Below are 16,395 nucleotides of genomic sequence, written 5' to 3' on the forward strand. Positions count from 1 at the left end.
GATGACACACAAACATTTCAAAAACCTGGTTTTGGAATGTCATTTAAATGCTTCCAAAGACTGCATGTTGAGCTCCTAAGCTACCAGGCTGATCAACAAAGTATCTTGAGGTTTCAGTTGGTTCTTGTTGCAAACCCCACCAAGCTCAAGGTGAGAGCGAACTTATAGTCAAGTTGGAATCGGCTCTTTTGCTAATATATACATCCTCTTCAACATTGGATGATATATTTAGATTTGATACCTATGAATCAAGCATAATAACCTTTAATGTTTTGGAAGACTTTTTTGGCAATGAACCAAGAGGAAAACTACTGAAATTTCACTCTATTCCATATTATGTCTTGTTAATGTGCCTTTAGGGGGTCATCTGGTAGCAAGAACATTCTTGTGGGTATCTCGTGAATCTTGTAAACATTGGAAAGGATTCATGAAACGTTTGGTACCAGATCCATTGCCCATTTCTAAGCACAACCAAAGATGCTAGGCGAGATGCACGTTACCTGATCTTATGATGGACAAAGGGAAGGAACTTATTGTTGGATGATTTATACAAGCAAACACCAAACACCAAGGAAAAAATGTTTGTGCTCAAAATAAACAACACAATCGTCGAATCGTTCAACATGTTTAATGACTTCAATTCAAATGGATTGAGGTCCCTGAAAATCTTAGGATTTTTGTGTCGAACTGATGAGACCATTTGTCAACGTAAAACGGGACAAATTATCTGCCCCGACTGACATTACCTGAATAATTGCTGCAAATGAACGGGACCTCAGCAGAAAACTGCCATTTTGACCGCTGACCTTTTCTTTTCCTTCTCCGGCAACCAGCAGAAGAGCAAAAACTGGGGACCCGGATCTGCTTTTTCTTCTTCTTGACCCTTGTTTTTGAAAAGGAAGCTTTGAGGCCATAAGGCCGGCTGGGCCTCTCGGAATCAGCAAGAGACAGATACACAAAAAGTTGGGTTCCGTGGTCTCCATAAGCGAACCCTTTCCTCCCCACTTCTCCCGCAGCAAAACATCGAAAGAGTCCGACGGTCATGGCCGGAGGAGGGAAAGTTTCCTTCAAAGTTACTCTCACCTCTGATCCAAAACTCCCCTTCAAAGTGTATCTCTCTCTGTCCCTCTCTCTCTCTCTCTCGCTTATTGATTTGGGTAATCTGTGAAAATTGAATTCCAATCTTTTTCTTCCTTCTACTTGTTTGGGGATTATGATTTTCTGTTTTGCGCTCCCCATTTTCTTTTCCAGATTCAGCGTTCCAGAGGAAGCCCCATTCACGGCGGTGCTGAAGTTTGCGGCAGAGGAATTCAAGGTGCCCCCTCAGACCAGCGCGATCATAACAAATGGTACCACAATCTCCCCCCGTCCTTTACCTAGTTGTATATTTATTCTTCTGCTTTGACTGAAAATTTCGATTTCCATGAAACCTTAGGTAGAAAAGCTCGAACTCCCCTGAATTTCTCGATCCAAGCCGAGCCCTTCGCGTTTCCTATATTCGGTCTCTCAACTCAATCTCTAGGCAACTACTTTTTGGTAGCTTGTACGGTTGAGGACAAGAAAAATAATCGATGTCTAATTGTCTAACCTGATAGAATTGATAGGGCGTAAGACACATAAAAAAACAGAATTGCAATGAAGACGACAATAGTTCGCATTGAACATAACTTCCTGTTCTCTTATTCGCAACTATATTCTTCTGTCCTCTCAGTCTCATTGGTTAAGCTAATGAGAGATCTTTGAAGGAAGTCAGGCAACAGTTTGCTCGTGTCCTCCACCAGGTGCATAACACTAAAAACTGAAGTTATCTATCTCATGGAAAATGAGAAAAAAAGGGAAGTTGAAGTTATATCTCATGGAAAATGAGAAAAAAAGGGAAGCTGAAGGTGCCTTTGCCTTGCGGAGAAATCTGGCTGGTACCTATTTGACTGTAAACAAAAGTTAATTGGGCAAGAATCCTTTTATTCCAGCTACAATCATTTAGTTGAGAAGCTCATTTCATGATTAATAGGCATGAAATTGTTGGGATATTCTAAAAGTTTATGGTAACAGAGACATGGAAAATGACCCACCATGGCTATCTGATGGCAAAAGAAGATAGGTAAACACAATCCCGTTTCCAACGCTTATGTAAGATGGTTTGGGACATGGCTCGGAAAAAAAGGGAAGCAGAATTATAAATATATTTCTGTTGTTGTTGTTGGATGGCGACTATATTTCACTGCCTAATTCCTATATAAACTTTATGAAATGGTGGTATCCTCGTAACTTCAGCAGTCCATGTTGATGACCAATATGAACTTGGTCATATTCACGTATTGGAAATTTCTTAGAGCTTGCCAGCTTCCTTTTCTCTTAGGTGGCATAGTCTTCCTTAAGTATACCAGTTCGAAAGAACCTTTTTTTTACTTGCATTTATTTTCTCTTTCTCTTATTGGTACAGAAAGGTCCATCATTCCTGACTAACTTGCTTTCTCGTTCATAACATATTTTCTTATATATATATATATATATATATATATATATATATATAGACACACACACACCACTCAAAATTTATGGGAACAACACCATGGGACAGGCAATAAAATGGTGGGGTTGGGACTTGATCCGAGGTTTTCAACCTGACACACACAAAGCTAGGCACACTTCCCTGTTTATAGTTAACATTTTGAGATTTCTTTAAAATGAGAGGGTAAATGTCTGGAAATTGAAAAGTAGTGTTACACATCATTTGACACATTTTGTGAACTGCTAAAATCATATGTAGAGTATGCCAGATTGCCAAGAGCTGTCCGTACCTTATGCTTTTCAAGAAGTAGCTGCAAACGGGTGGGAAAAGTTTATCCTACATGCATTGTAGACCTATGCACATCTTCAACCTATGTAGTCTGAATCAAGCAGGTTAAGCACCAAAAGCAAACCCAAGGGAGAATGGTGAACTTGAATGGAGGAGCTTTCGAAGCTTTTCTCGAAGACTCAGACAAAACCCAAAAGTGGAATGGAATGATTGCCCTTACTCCTCAGATGTCATTGAATGCCTAGCATGTTTCTTCTTTTCAATATTATGTTTGTTTCATGTTGCAAATAATTCTTCTTATATGAAGCTTCTATAAAATGTTCCTTCATGATAGCAGCCACTTTCAATGCTTGCCCACGGGGCCTTGTTAGACCTATGACGATGAGTTGCTTAATACCTCCAAGTATTAAGGAGGTTTGCAGTTGAAGACCTTGTGCCTCCTTTGCTGTAAGGCTTAAAAATGAGTAGACTTTCCTTGTGGTAATAGATGGTCACCAAGGGTTACACCTTCTGCATTGGCTGCATCAAAGGTAGAAGAAGTACCCTAACTCCTAAAAGTCTAAACTCTAAAACATAGCCATGAAGAGAGTTTACAATTTAACATGTTATGAAACCATGCATCTCTTCACCGAAAGACTTTGTTATCTAATGATTCTGAAAAAACTGGAAAGAGAATTGAAGTATCAATCAATCTGTCTCTGTATAATATTTGGAGTCCTAGAAAAATTTTTTGTCAGATAGGAACTCCAATTTCCGTACCATACAAACCCACTGTATCTTCAAAGTGTGCCCAAAGCACTATAACAGATATAAATATCAAAAGGTAACCTGAATTTATGACCGGTTTAATGCTATATGTGGCAGTTCTTACAAGATGGGTGCTAGAAATGGCTGGCATCTTTTCTGTTAGATTTTCTACAGATGCTCATCGGTTTGCATTATTGATGTGCTGCCAAGAAAAGTTAGAAAGCTATTTTCCAGTTACTTGTTTCATAAGTTCATTCGCATGATCAGTTTTCTTTACTGGTATTGCAACCTGACGTTGCTTTCTTATGAAGCAATATTCTTTGTTTCCGTTGCTTCTCCAGTTGCTAGAAAGTTTATAGCAGCATTTACCGCACCTTCAAGTAGTTTTAATGGTGCAACCTGGAAAGTTTATAGCAGCATTTACTGCACCTTGAAGTAGTTTTAATGGTGCAACCTGGAATGTTTATGGCAGCATTTACTGCACCTTGAAGTAGTTTTAATGGTGCAAAATGAAGCTACAGCGAAGCTTAAGAAATGGTTTGCCACGGGTCAGGACCAGAAGGATCTGTGGCACCAGTTCTTGCAGGACTGCCTAGTGACTACTGAGGCCATTTTGATTTTTGTATATTCAGTAAAGATGGGCAATTAATATGAAGACTTAGACTAAGACCTTAAAGGAGAAGAGTAGGCTTTTCATTGTGAAAGAGTTGTTGGAGACTTAGACTAAGACCTTAAAGGAGAAGAGTAGGCTTTTCATTGTGAAAGAGTTGTTGGATACTAACCTTCGGTAAGAGCTACAAGCAATTCGGTCATTGAGTAATAGATATGTGGTTCTTCATTTCAATGACACTGGAATATTTTGATTATGTGAATATTGTGGATATGTTGGTACGTTTTCTTTGGGCTTTTCTTTGGTATCCTAGGTTGACTCACAGGTATTCCTCTTTTTTCTCAGTTTTTTTTTTATCTTTTTTACTAATTAAAACATTTTTCTTCGTGCTGGAACAGATGGTGTAGGGATCAACCCGCAGCAAAGTGCAGGTATCTTGTTCTAAATTGTTGTCCTTTTGATAGATTTTATCTTTCTACAGCTGCTACTGGTGCTACTACTAATACTGTTACTCATTGCTGCCACTACGGCGTACTACTCCTGGGTGGCAAGGTTGGCTCGTTTTTAACCTTTTATTTTCCTTTTTCAGGCAATGTCTTCCTGAAACATGGATCTGAGTTGCGCCTTATTCCTCGAGACAGAGTCGGAGGCACAGATATATGATCATTATTTTCTAGATATGCTGCTCCTGGAAATGAAATATGACATTTTGCAATTATGTTCTCATGAATCAAAATTTTATCTGCCGAGTTGTGGCCTTATAGATGCATACCTTAAATATTTTTATAGTTGAAAAATAACATAGCAAGGAACTTGAAATAACTCTATTCTATCGCATGCCCTTGCTTTGTTAAGCACTTAACTCTTAACGTTAAGAGCTTGTTGCATGATATTTGGCCGGTGAATTTTTCTGTTCCCACGAAAATTTGTGGTGTTGGATTTTGGTAGATGCATTATCCTTCATGTGGAATTTAGTGCATAAAGGATACAACAAAGCCATTCTCGCTTTCCTTTTTCTTGGTTAACAGTTATTGTTGAAGCTGTCTTTGATAGCACGTCTCTATTAAAGCTTGGGTGATGAAGTTCGAGTTACTCAATGGTGTGCTTGAATACTTCGAAGTAATTAGTCTCTTGGTGTCCCACTGACTTGATGTACAGATACTCTATCCTTGAATTCCCTTTGGATTCGCTGTTCATGGCCATGAAGAGTCATCCACGTCTCATGTGTAGACAACACATCGGCGGAGAGAGAAAGAGAGAGTTTGGGTTTGCCTGTATTGGGGCCCCTGTTGGAAATTATTGCTTTGACACCTCTTGATGTCGATCTCATGCCGGCCCGGACGTGGGAAAAGGACTTGGCCATAATTGCGTGAACCCTTTTAGCTAAAGATTATTAGATGACGTGCCCCTATTTGATCAATCCTTTTATCCTTCTCAGGTAGTGGTATCTGTTAGGAGTCTGCCTACTCTAGTTTATCAATGAACTTGTAGAAGATTTTGTTTGCCCTCGTAAGCACTGTGGAGAGAATGTTTACTGGGTTTTGTTTAACTCAGAACTGAATCATCTACAGTGAAAACATGGAAGAATCCTCATTTACCAGATTCGATCCTTTTGCTCTCTATTGTATCTCGACGTATTTCATAAAACTCGGTCTTTCATTTTGGTAGTGTCTAATCTCAGTTGGCATTTAGCTTCGTGAATCTTTTGGAAAGAATAAAATTTTAACTTATTATAACGTCTGTTTTACCCTTTCTCAGTAGTTGAATGAGATCGAAACTTTTACTAAGCTTGTCAGAACGCCTAAAACCAGAAATCTGATGTCTGCATGTCTGTAAGTCTAACCATACCACTTCCAAATGGAAGGAACATGTTACTTTATCAGGTGCACGGAAAACAGCAAAACCACACCAACTTCTTATTTTTTTTCCTATGCTAGCACAAGCAAATTGCATTAAAAATAAGACAATTCTCCCAAAAAGATCTAACCACTGTACAAAGAATGTATAAATATTTAAAACGGCTAACTGTCACTGTTCTTTCCGGTTCTTGTTTTTTTTTTCAAATGAGGAAGCTTCCAAAGAACCAGACCGCTTATTGGCTGCTTCTTGAAAGGTAAACTGCAGGTGAGCTCCAACTTCTATGCTTTCTCAGAGCAATAACATGGGAAGCTCAGAGGCGCTTCACAGCAGTGCAGAGATTTGACTCACGGTCTTCAAATTAACACCATTCACGGATGCCATCTTCCCATTGTTCACGTCAAACTGCAAGAAATTCTAACAAAAATGCAATCGATCATTTAACTCGGACAAAGTCAACATGCTGCGCCACTTTCTTTGGCGCAGAAGAATGGAAACGCAGCCTACTATTCTACCTTTTTCTCTGTTCTTCCATCGCATGGATCAAAATGTAGAGCCACATTCTAAGTCACCCAGTGAAAAAATCGGCCCAAGAGTGAGGAACAGGACTAACTTGATCATTGAACGAACACTCTTATGAGGATGAAAAGAATACCAATTCTTTCACGAAATCATCACACGAATAAATTTTATTTTCTTTTCTGTCAAATTTGTGACAACCATTATCTGCACTCCCATCAAACTGTGCATCCCAAAGAGATTAACAAACAAACCTTCAATGTTTTGTAGCACGAGGCATCACGGCGAAAAACTGAAAGAACACCAATGATGATAACGAATTCCTCTAGTTTGGAGGTTTATAATAAGCGTATACTGTGTAGAAAGTCTGTGCAAAAGTGAGAAGAAGCAGGACAACTGCAGCCAGGAGGGAAAGGATTGCCCAAGGATTGCTGAAGTAGTTGTGCTTCAGGGTAGCTCTCCATGTATTCCATCTGTGGTTATAGTAGTCATTCATCTGTTCAGACAGTGTAGAAAGATAGCTCTCGTTGATATCAAACACGACTTCCTCACACAGCTTATTAAACAAATCTGCAACTTCGTCGTCGCTCCCCAACCAGTGCTCCATAATTCCCCTGTAATGGAGGTAGCTCACGTCATCGGATGAGTTGATGAGGTTATCCAGGAAGACGACATAGGAAGTGATGTCGTTGCTGCAATCAAGATGGCACTGCTCAAATGCAATCAGGTTGAGGAAGAGTGACTTTGTCCCATCATGGATCAGCAGCCTTGGCATCCGCAGAAATCCATTTTCGAACCTGATATCCCAGAACCTGTCTGTCCTCCTCTTTCTGATCTTGATCCCTGCCTCTCTTAGCTCAGTGATGCAATGCACCAGCTGCTGCCGTCGCTTGTCTGCAGCGTGGACCGTTCGAGATCGCCGCCGGCGCCAGACCTTCGGCACCTTAACAGGCTCGGAGGGGCCGCTTCTGAGAAGGCTCCTGCGGAAGACGTCCAGGCAATGGAGTCCTCCTTCTGTTAGAGGATCAAAGACGTCTGCTGCTTGGAATCTATTGCAGACTAGGGGCTCATCATTGGGCATAAGGGGATCAAAGAATTGGAGTACAAGCTTAGCTACCATGGATCCTTTGTTCGAATCACCTTCTTGCAGGGCATAGAGCCTTTCAAGGACAAACAAGGGTAGCTGGTTTTCCATCATGATCATGTCTCTCTGTATGGAATACATGCTGCCTCTCATGGCGAATACAGGATCGAATCGGGAGTAGCCCAAGTTTGTGAATCCCTCGACTGCACCGCGGAAAAGCTCCAGGATGAAACAGCCATCAAGCATCATCATTTCGCAAAACTCATCGCTTCCGAGGCTGATGATTCCTTCATAGCACTCTCTAGCCCTCTTTTCCAAGTCCTTCATGGCGTGGAAGTATTGCCGGACGTCTTGCTTGGTGCGCTCAAGTATGCGCCGGAGGGCCCGCCACTTGTGATGCTCCATATCCCGGAAGGTCTTCTTCCTGTCATGGTGGTAAGGGCCAAGAGACACGATCTGAGGGACGTAGGTCTTGTTGTCGTCGCTGTCGCGGAGGCACTTGGGTATTCTGTAAATACAGAGCTTTCCCCATGAAGCAGAGCTGTCCTCCTCGAGAGACTGCTGCAACTTCTCCCTGATGGTGATCACCCACTCTGGATCTGGTTCCGAAATCACAGTCTCTGGTTGCTCCTCGTCCACCGGTTCCTCCTCGAGTCCATTGGCGACATTCTGTTGAACCGTCTCCCGGAGCTTCAACGTTATCAGATACCAACTGAGAAGTTCTTTGTTGAAAACTGCCACCATCTTCTTCCTTCCTTCCCTTTCCTTCTTTTTCCTCGCCTTAGACACGCACCAACCAACCGCAGAGCAGGCCGCTTCCTTCTCTGGGTCTTTTCTCTTCTTTCCTGTTAAGACTGTCTTGGTCCTAAGAAAATGAAATCAATTGAAAGCCAATTCCTCTATTATTGCAACTATTCTTTTCCTGCCTTTCTGACCGTCTGATGGTGGCATTGATTTGGATCTGCGGTTGGCTGTAGAAGTGCAGTCTTCGTCAGCAGACCTTTACCTGCAACTCCTAATCAGATATTGGTGGCAATGGATTCTGGAAAACCAATATAAAAATGGCTCCACCTTAGCTACCTTCTAGAATTAATCGCTTCACAAACATGGCTAATCATGTGTAGATATTTTAGAACCAAGACGATCGATCCCCTTGTTACACGGTATTTTGAATCGTGCCTGTTAAAAATTTAAGATACACCAGCTCTTCTTCTTGCTGATATTGAATGCTTTCTTCGTTGAATTCAAACAAAATTATATAAAGGAACCAACCGCCGTGTTCTCACATTTTTTTTAATCTGCAAGCCAGGAGACGCCATTAAGCATTCGACCCTTCGCCTCCTTTAGGTCGTAGATCCTAATCTTAAGCAACCCCCTTCGCCGTAAGAACTGCTTACCATTAATGGAGGCATGGAGGAAGAGAGAATCTCAATTTCAGGGAATCGTCCCATAGATTTTTTCTCCTTCTTTAATCTGCAACAAACTGGCACGACTAGGTGTTTCCGTCTCTGTTCTTCTACAAAATCTGTGATGGATATTGCCTCGGTGGCGAGCAAATGATGTAATTAAAAACGAAACCTTATGAAGATGGGTATTAATAGAACCACTAAATGAGAAAAAATCAGCAAAACCTTGTTTGCTAAATCTCAAGATTGATGTGAATTTATTGTAAATTTATTTCATAATAATGAAGTTTTAGTTTGATAAACATGAGTATTTCATCCTACCACCCAAAGAGAAGAACGACCTCTCATCCCATAAGACACTCCTATTATGCATCAACTTACACGTTTCAGTATTTGTCTTTTGCAGTACAGGAAATTGATATTTCCATATTCAAAATGAAAATTGGCTGTCTATCAACCCCACTTCACCTGTTGTGCCAACCCAACCCATTGGAGATAGTGATGAGGTTTTGGGCATATAAAAAAAAATGTATAGATCCAATGAATGGATAAGCGGAGGAACTTCAATATTCGATCTGCTTCACCCTCCTCTCCCCTTCCTTTATTTTTTTTAATTCGTTTGATTTTTACTATTTATTTGTATACATGATATAAATCAATAAATCTTTTTCTACTTAAATCATACAAACAGATAACATCATCGATTTTATCTTTAAAAATGATGTCAATCTCTATAAATATGTATTTCAGAAATCAAATAAGAAAGAAAAGGCATGCCATTTTTGTTCTTATGATTGCAGACCTTTTTTGGACCGAATCAGGCGTATTAGCAGCCAAACAATTCGATTAGGGGCCAGTATAAGGGTTTTTGTCAGTTTTCAAAGATATTTTTAAAGGGTTTTCTTGTATTTAATTAATTATTAATATTTTTCATAAAATTAACTTTTTAATGTTCTTTACTAATCCAAATTGTTCGAATCGGCCCGATTTGCAACATTGGTATATTCCACGTTTCTCCATCTCTCCCACTTCATGTCATCTTCATTAATTTTTCTTAGAAAAAAAATGCACCTAACTTTTTAGTGATACAACGTCCATTTGACTTGACTTTTAGATGAAAGCCGCTAAACATAATAAAATATTCAAACACGAACTTGCTTTTGCTTTGACAAATCTTCACATTCAATTGGAAAACTTCATGAATTTGCAGCACCAACCTTTCAGCAGCAATATTAGAAAGAGAAGATGCGAAATGCCAAGCGTGCACTCCATTGATTAAGTGTCTTATTGTTGTCATCCATCTCGCCGTTGCTTTCGGTTGAATGAGCGGCGCTCTGCTACGCTACACATTCCTGCCAATTTTGACCGTTTCTCAAGTCTGGGGAAATAAGAAACTTGAAGGAACCTCTGTTTTGTTCTTTATGTTCTAACGCTAATATGAAGCTTGGCCCGCCATTGGCGGATTTGAATTGAATCGGTGATAAATTGATTTGAAAGTAAGGATGTCAGTGTATCCGATTTGGATCGGATATCCGGTATGAGCATGGAGACAATGCACCTTCGATTCGATATTGTGTCTCACCCTATAAGCCCAATGGAATAACACTTGTGAGAGTTGAAATCGAACTAACAACCTACAGTTTGCAAGTCTGTGAACCTGACCAGCTATGTTATGCCTCTCAAGGGTGACGGGATGAATACATGGATGCCAAACATTTGCAGCTTATAAAATGGGAGCACCTCTATGACAAGGAGGAATAAAATCTGAGAAACATTAGTAGCATTTCATGATTGAACTCACGAAGGCGGCAAAAGCGAGCAACTCATCCTGGGCCAATGTGATTCAAAGCAAGTACCTGATGTAGGAGAGGGGATGGCTGATCAACAACACCTGAACTCATGGGCAGAGCCAGAATTTTTCATAAGAGGGGCTGAATTAAAGTTTTTAAATTTCGATTAAGGCAGAAATATCATTTTTCAAAATTTGTATATAGAACACGTGAAATTTTTTAAAATTTACATGTAAATTTAAAAAAAAAAAAACTGAGGTGGGGCCAAGGCCCATGTGGGCCCTACCTTAGCTCTACCCTGCCCTGAACTAAACTAGGGAGAATTGAAAGAGACGCAAACATAACAGAAAAGGGAAAGAACCACAAATAACAATTAGAGTTTTCATTAACTCAAGACAACCTAGAAATGAAGCCTAAACATCTTTATATAGACCAAAAGTGGATCCTTGATTAGGATCCAAATAAAAAAAAAAAAACAATAAATAAAACTCAAGCCCATAACTGCTAGACCCACCCGGCCTAGATCACTTTGGTTGTTTAAAGCAATTTTTATGGGGTTGAGAAGAGGTGGGCATCTTGTGTTGGGTGCCTACTAAGAGGTTAAGGAGCCTACCAATTCCAAGGAAATGAACTCTTATCATTTTTTCCCTTCTGCAGCTCCATTGATATCATAGATTCTGATCCTGCCTTGATGCAGTTGTCTCTCTTCCTTGTTTTTGTATACTTTCTTCTTCGCTGGCCTTCCTGGCACAAATATAAATTTTTGATCAAGTCATTATCGTCAGCATAGAAGGTTTGATACTGACGATTTAGATTTAGCTGAACAAGTGATATGACTTGAAAGTAGTAAAATTAGAGAATTTTGGTGAAGGAAAGTGTTGCCAGATTTGAAATGGGAATCTAAAAAGCATTGAAATAGAAGAAGTTGGAAGCTTTATGAGGATCTTCAACAATACGAAACAAGCCAATGTGAGATCTTGTGTGTATCTTGTCAATTGACTATTGCAGCCGCGCAAAACCGCCTTCTGCGCGTGCCTGAGCTGTGTTTCTCTCAAGCCCTACCAGGTTTGTAAAATCATTAGGAGCATCAGGTGAGTGTTCTATGAATTTATATCAAACATTGGAGTAGGTTCACGGAACATTGGTTCAAATGTTGTGTGAATCTTTTCGATCCTTTCGAAATAGGTCAATGGAACACTTGTTCAAATGTTTTGTGAATCTTTTCGATCTTTGAGATGGATTCATCAAATGCTGTTCTTAAAGACAAGGAGAAGTATATGTATACTACCTATTGCAAAATATATGGCATATGATCAATAGAATCAAGAGAAATGTCTTAGTAACTTAGCTCATATATCTGGTTTAGTCTGAACCATATTTATTATAGAGGTACATTTTTTATACGTGACATTATTTTCTCTAAACAAGGCACGCTTTCTCCTTCCTCGCATTCAAGGAATGCCAAAGAGGTGCTCTTAGTGTTCCATGGTTTGAACAGAATCACACTCCTCCATGACATTAACAAGCTCCAAGAACACATGGAAACGAATAGCAATATTTGAATGGAGAATTCTTCATCGCCTAGAGTTTGTTGAATAGCAATATATGTCATCCGACGTCCAGGTTTTTAGAGGGTGTTTGATGGTACATGTTATTAGAACACGAAAAATTGTCGACTAAGTTTTCTCACAGCATTGTGTTTTTGGAGTACATGTTTTTTGAGTTATGTGTTTGAATTGAAAGCACAGCAAAATTCAGGTTAGAATCCAGGTTTCGACGGCAGATACTGTGTAACTGGATTCAAATTTATACTTGGATTCAAATCCTATTGTTTTGAACCAAATTCAGATCTGCTAAGATCCAACAATAAATTAAAGGTATGATTGCATCGTATCTTTATTGGATTGCAGTCGGGCAGCAGACTCATATCCGGATTCAATTATTTGGAATACACTTAGTAACAGCTGGATCCGATTTTTTTTTACTGGATCCATCTAAACCGATCCAAAATTAAATAGGCAATCAGATGTATCTGATGCTTTTACATCCATGCGCTTCAAACTCGTGACCACATTTTTGTTGTTTGGATGGCATTTGTGATTTGGATTCGACTTGATTAGATCTTCTTCTGTAAGTGGGTCCAAATAAGCCGGGATTCGAACCCTTTTTTAAAACTGAATGCAGATCCAACGAGCATAAGACCTGTGGATTTTTCTTCCATATCTGGTCGATGGATCTAAGAAATTAACATGCATGCTCAAATATAATTTCCAAGAAAATATGCCTAAATTTTAAAAAATCTACCGATTCAAGCTTAGTAAGAAAGTGATTATCAAAAGCAGACTTGATCCAACTCAACTTCAGTCACCATGTTCACAACACTAATGTCACTCAAAAAGCAATTAGCCAACCAAGATGCCACCTTAAATGTGTGTTTGTTTTACTATGGATCTGAGATCGGCGATGATCTTAAATCCATGGATTTAAGGCCGGAACTCCCCTTAAATCCATGTTTTTTTTAACAAGTAATATTGATTTAAGATCCACGTTCCAAGATCCTCAATTTGTTTAAACTGAAGATCTTCTAAAGCACATCTTTCAGTGTAGTCTTCGATCTAAGATCCGAGGTTATCAAATGCAACCTAATTGATTTATGTGCATTGGGACTTCCCTTCTATGTCATCTTCAATGCTAGCAACAAAACCATGCAAAGCTAGATTGGAGAAGCCTTTATATACTAGACATAAAAATGTCGGGGGTGTTTGTTAAACTCCCAGACTTGAAATAGGAAACGATGATACATTAATGACAATCTCAAATCTGGGAATTGATGTCAGACCTCCACCCATCAATCCTTAAATATAAGGTTTTGGCCATATGTAGGGCTGCACAAGAGCCGAATCGAGCCCGAGCTTGGCCAGCTCGAGCTCAACTCGGCTCAAAAAACTCAAGCTCGAACTCGACTCATGTGATCATTTAACTCGTTTAACTCATATGACCATTTAACTTGTTTAACTCATATAAGCCTTAGCTCATGTAACTTGTGTAACTTGTTATAATTTGTTTTTACCTTAAAAGTTAAAACCAATGAATTGGTTTTGGCAATATTATATAGAGTACCGGTTTAAGAGTCGAATCGAGTATAAACGAGTTGAGTTCTTGAAACTCAACTTGAGTCGCATTCCATTTTGAGTATCTTTGTAAGCTCGAACTCGACTCGTTTATAAATGAGTCAAGAATGAGTTAAGTTTTTTCAAGCGAGTTCAAGTCAAGCCCGAGTTCGTTTGGCTCATTGTGCAGCCCTAGCCACATACTGAGGGTCGTCTTCACTTTTGCATAAATTTGGAATCTGGTGTTTGTTTATTCTATTGTGCTCTATATAAAAGAGATTTTAGATCAGCCTTGGATTTGAGATCCGAAGCTATCGTACACATTCTGAAAGTAATATATATGTGTGTGTGTGTAATAGTTGACTGATGCTACCAGACCGTGGGCGACTGAACCCGGGCTCAGCCAGCCTTGACTTTTGGTAAAAGATGGATTCTGTTAGGGTTTTATATGCATATTAAATGCATATGAATTGAAGTGATATAGGTCCAGACATTTAAGTTCACTTTTAAATAGGTCTACCCAAACAGATAGCATAAAATGTACGGTCATCTATATATGTAAGCCCCCCAAATAGATTTCTATCGTAATGATAGAAGAACTATCATCGATAAGAACCTGAATCCTTTCGATAGGGATGTCCATATATCTGATTTCAGATCACATATTTGATAGAACCGATTCGAAAAAATCGGACATGATAAAAAAAATAGTATCCAATTAAGAAATCAGTTTGGATTTGGATTTATTTTTAAACAAATATCATATATCTAATGCTCTAACATTTTGAAAATTCACAAAATTCGGTTCAAAATTCGGATCGGGTTTGGATTGTGAAATCAGATTTTGGATTTGAATTCAAATATGTGAATATCAAAAAAAAAAAGATACAATTAAAAGTATATCTGATTCGAATCCGATCCTTTGACATCTCTACTCTCAAGTGCAGCAATAAGACTTATAAGTGTCTGTTTGGCAACGAGAATAGTTTATAACTATTCAGTGAATATCCCTCCACAGATTGAGGCAATTCATGTGACACCTTAAGAAACATTTCATTAATCTACCTCAATTTTTAGGGCCGACCCATAGAACGATTACAAGCTATTTCATTTGACAAATGGGTCATAAGAATATGCTTTATTAAACTTAGGTTCTTTGTATACATCATCTTCTTTCCAGTTCGTGAGTTTCTTAAGCAACCAGCATGGACAACCATTCTTTGCTTTTAGTTACGGGCCATGCATCTCCTTCACAAGCAAGGGAGAGGAGGAGATCACAATGGAAAGCAGTCTTCTGATAACTGGATCTTTCCTACTCCTCCCCACAGTCCACATGAATCATACTTTTTGATCTCCTAATCAGTTTGAGGACAGCAACTTGAGAACTCAAACAGCAGCCATGTGCCTGTTTCTTCATCATTTGATCCAAAAAAGTTCTTCACAACCACAATCAAAGGGGGACCCAGGATTCCCAAAAGCAGAAGCTCTTATTTTTCTCCTGCAACTTTACATTGTATCAGGGGAGGAAAGAAACAGAAAAGGTGGGGAACAAGTTGAACAAAGGCAGCCTGCCCCATAATTGGCTTTCAAGTTCAGAAGCAAGGAAAGATGGAGGAGGAAGAAATTGGTTTCTTTTTTACTCAGCACATGCACTTGAATCAATGGCTTTATGTTCATGTTAATGTTTATGTTCAGTGGTTGTGGAGCTTCCTTCTCTGTACTTAAAAGAGCAGCTAACCTTTTCTTTGATGGCTTTAAACTAAGCTCCCACATGATCTTTAGCCCCAGTCCTCCTTTAATGTGCTTCCCATGATTCCCTTCTTCATAAAGAAAGTCACATACTTTTTACTTTAGTTGGTTTCTAAGGTCCCTTCCATTATCATGAACATCAGAACTGCAGAAATGTTTATTGAAGTGTTTCAGTGTATATATTAAAATAGTTTGTACTTACAAATTATTTGAAAAGAAGCTATCATCATTATTTTATCAAATACAGGGTTGATTCAGGCCATCATCTGGCTGATTTTAATGGAATTCCTGTTAGGCCTTGCCAATTGAGTATGCATCAACAATAATAACTCTGGTTGTCAGTATAAAGTTTTATTAATCAATCTTCTATTGGTCTTATCATATTAGTATAGATCTGCCAAGGTCTTTTTTCGGGTGAGCAGGAGGTTTACAATCCACAGCGCCGGTGAGCGAAAGCCTAATTCCCTTAATGGGCGCAATGTAACACTTGGTAATGAGTCATACGGCCACACCCAAAACTCTCTCTCTCTCTCTCTCTCTCTCTCTTCCCTTATAATTTTCGAACCACATATGGGCTATTGTAGGCAGTTGCCCGCACTAGTCTCTCAAGGTTTCTTTATAATTTTCAAATTTATATCTTTAAATATTTGCTCCATTATGTGTATGAGTGCCTCTTTAGAAATGAAAATTTTCGGAGATCTCTCTTTCTCTCTGACTCGCTTA

The 16,395-nt window shown here is 39.2% G+C and overlaps 2 protein-coding genes across 3 annotated transcripts; one reads left to right on the forward strand and one right to left on the reverse strand.

Annotated features, from left to right (window-relative positions):
* The first annotated feature begins 806 nt into the window (after positions 1-806).
* Positions 807-4,979, forward strand: LOC116246146 (ubiquitin-fold modifier 1). The gene is made up of 4 exons (XM_031617866.2): positions 807-1,110; positions 1,252-1,349; positions 4,556-4,588; positions 4,747-4,979. Exons 1-4 carry the CDS (start codon positions 1,043-1,045, stop codon positions 4,818-4,820), a joined length of 273 nt encoding a protein of 90 aa, XP_031473726.1. The 5' UTR covers positions 807-1,042; the 3' UTR covers positions 4,821-4,979.
* A 976-nt stretch (positions 4,980-5,955) lies between these two features.
* LOC116246353 (UPF0481 protein At3g47200-like) lies at positions 5,956-9,104 on the reverse strand. Of its 2 annotated transcripts, none has more exons than XM_031618200.2 (2): positions 6,530-9,104; positions 5,956-6,419 (listed from the first exon to the last, which is right to left on the reverse strand). In XM_031618200.2, exon 1 carries the CDS (start codon positions 8,359-8,361, stop codon positions 6,859-6,861), a length of 1,503 nt encoding a protein of 500 aa, XP_031474060.1. In that variant the 5' UTR covers positions 8,362-9,104; the 3' UTR covers positions 5,956-6,419; positions 6,530-6,858. The 2 variants fall into 2 exon arrangements, with proteins under 2 accessions (XP_031474060.1, XP_031474059.1); XM_031618199.2 differs by having other exon boundaries at positions 5,956-6,431.
* Positions 9,105-16,395: the final 7,291 nt, after the last annotated feature.

The sequence above is a fragment of the Nymphaea colorata genome, chromosome 1, assembly GCF_008831285.2.
Source record: "Nymphaea colorata isolate Beijing-Zhang1983 chromosome 1, ASM883128v2, whole genome shotgun sequence".
NCBI classification, from domain to species: domain Eukaryota; kingdom Viridiplantae; phylum Streptophyta; class Magnoliopsida; order Nymphaeales; family Nymphaeaceae; genus Nymphaea; species Nymphaea colorata.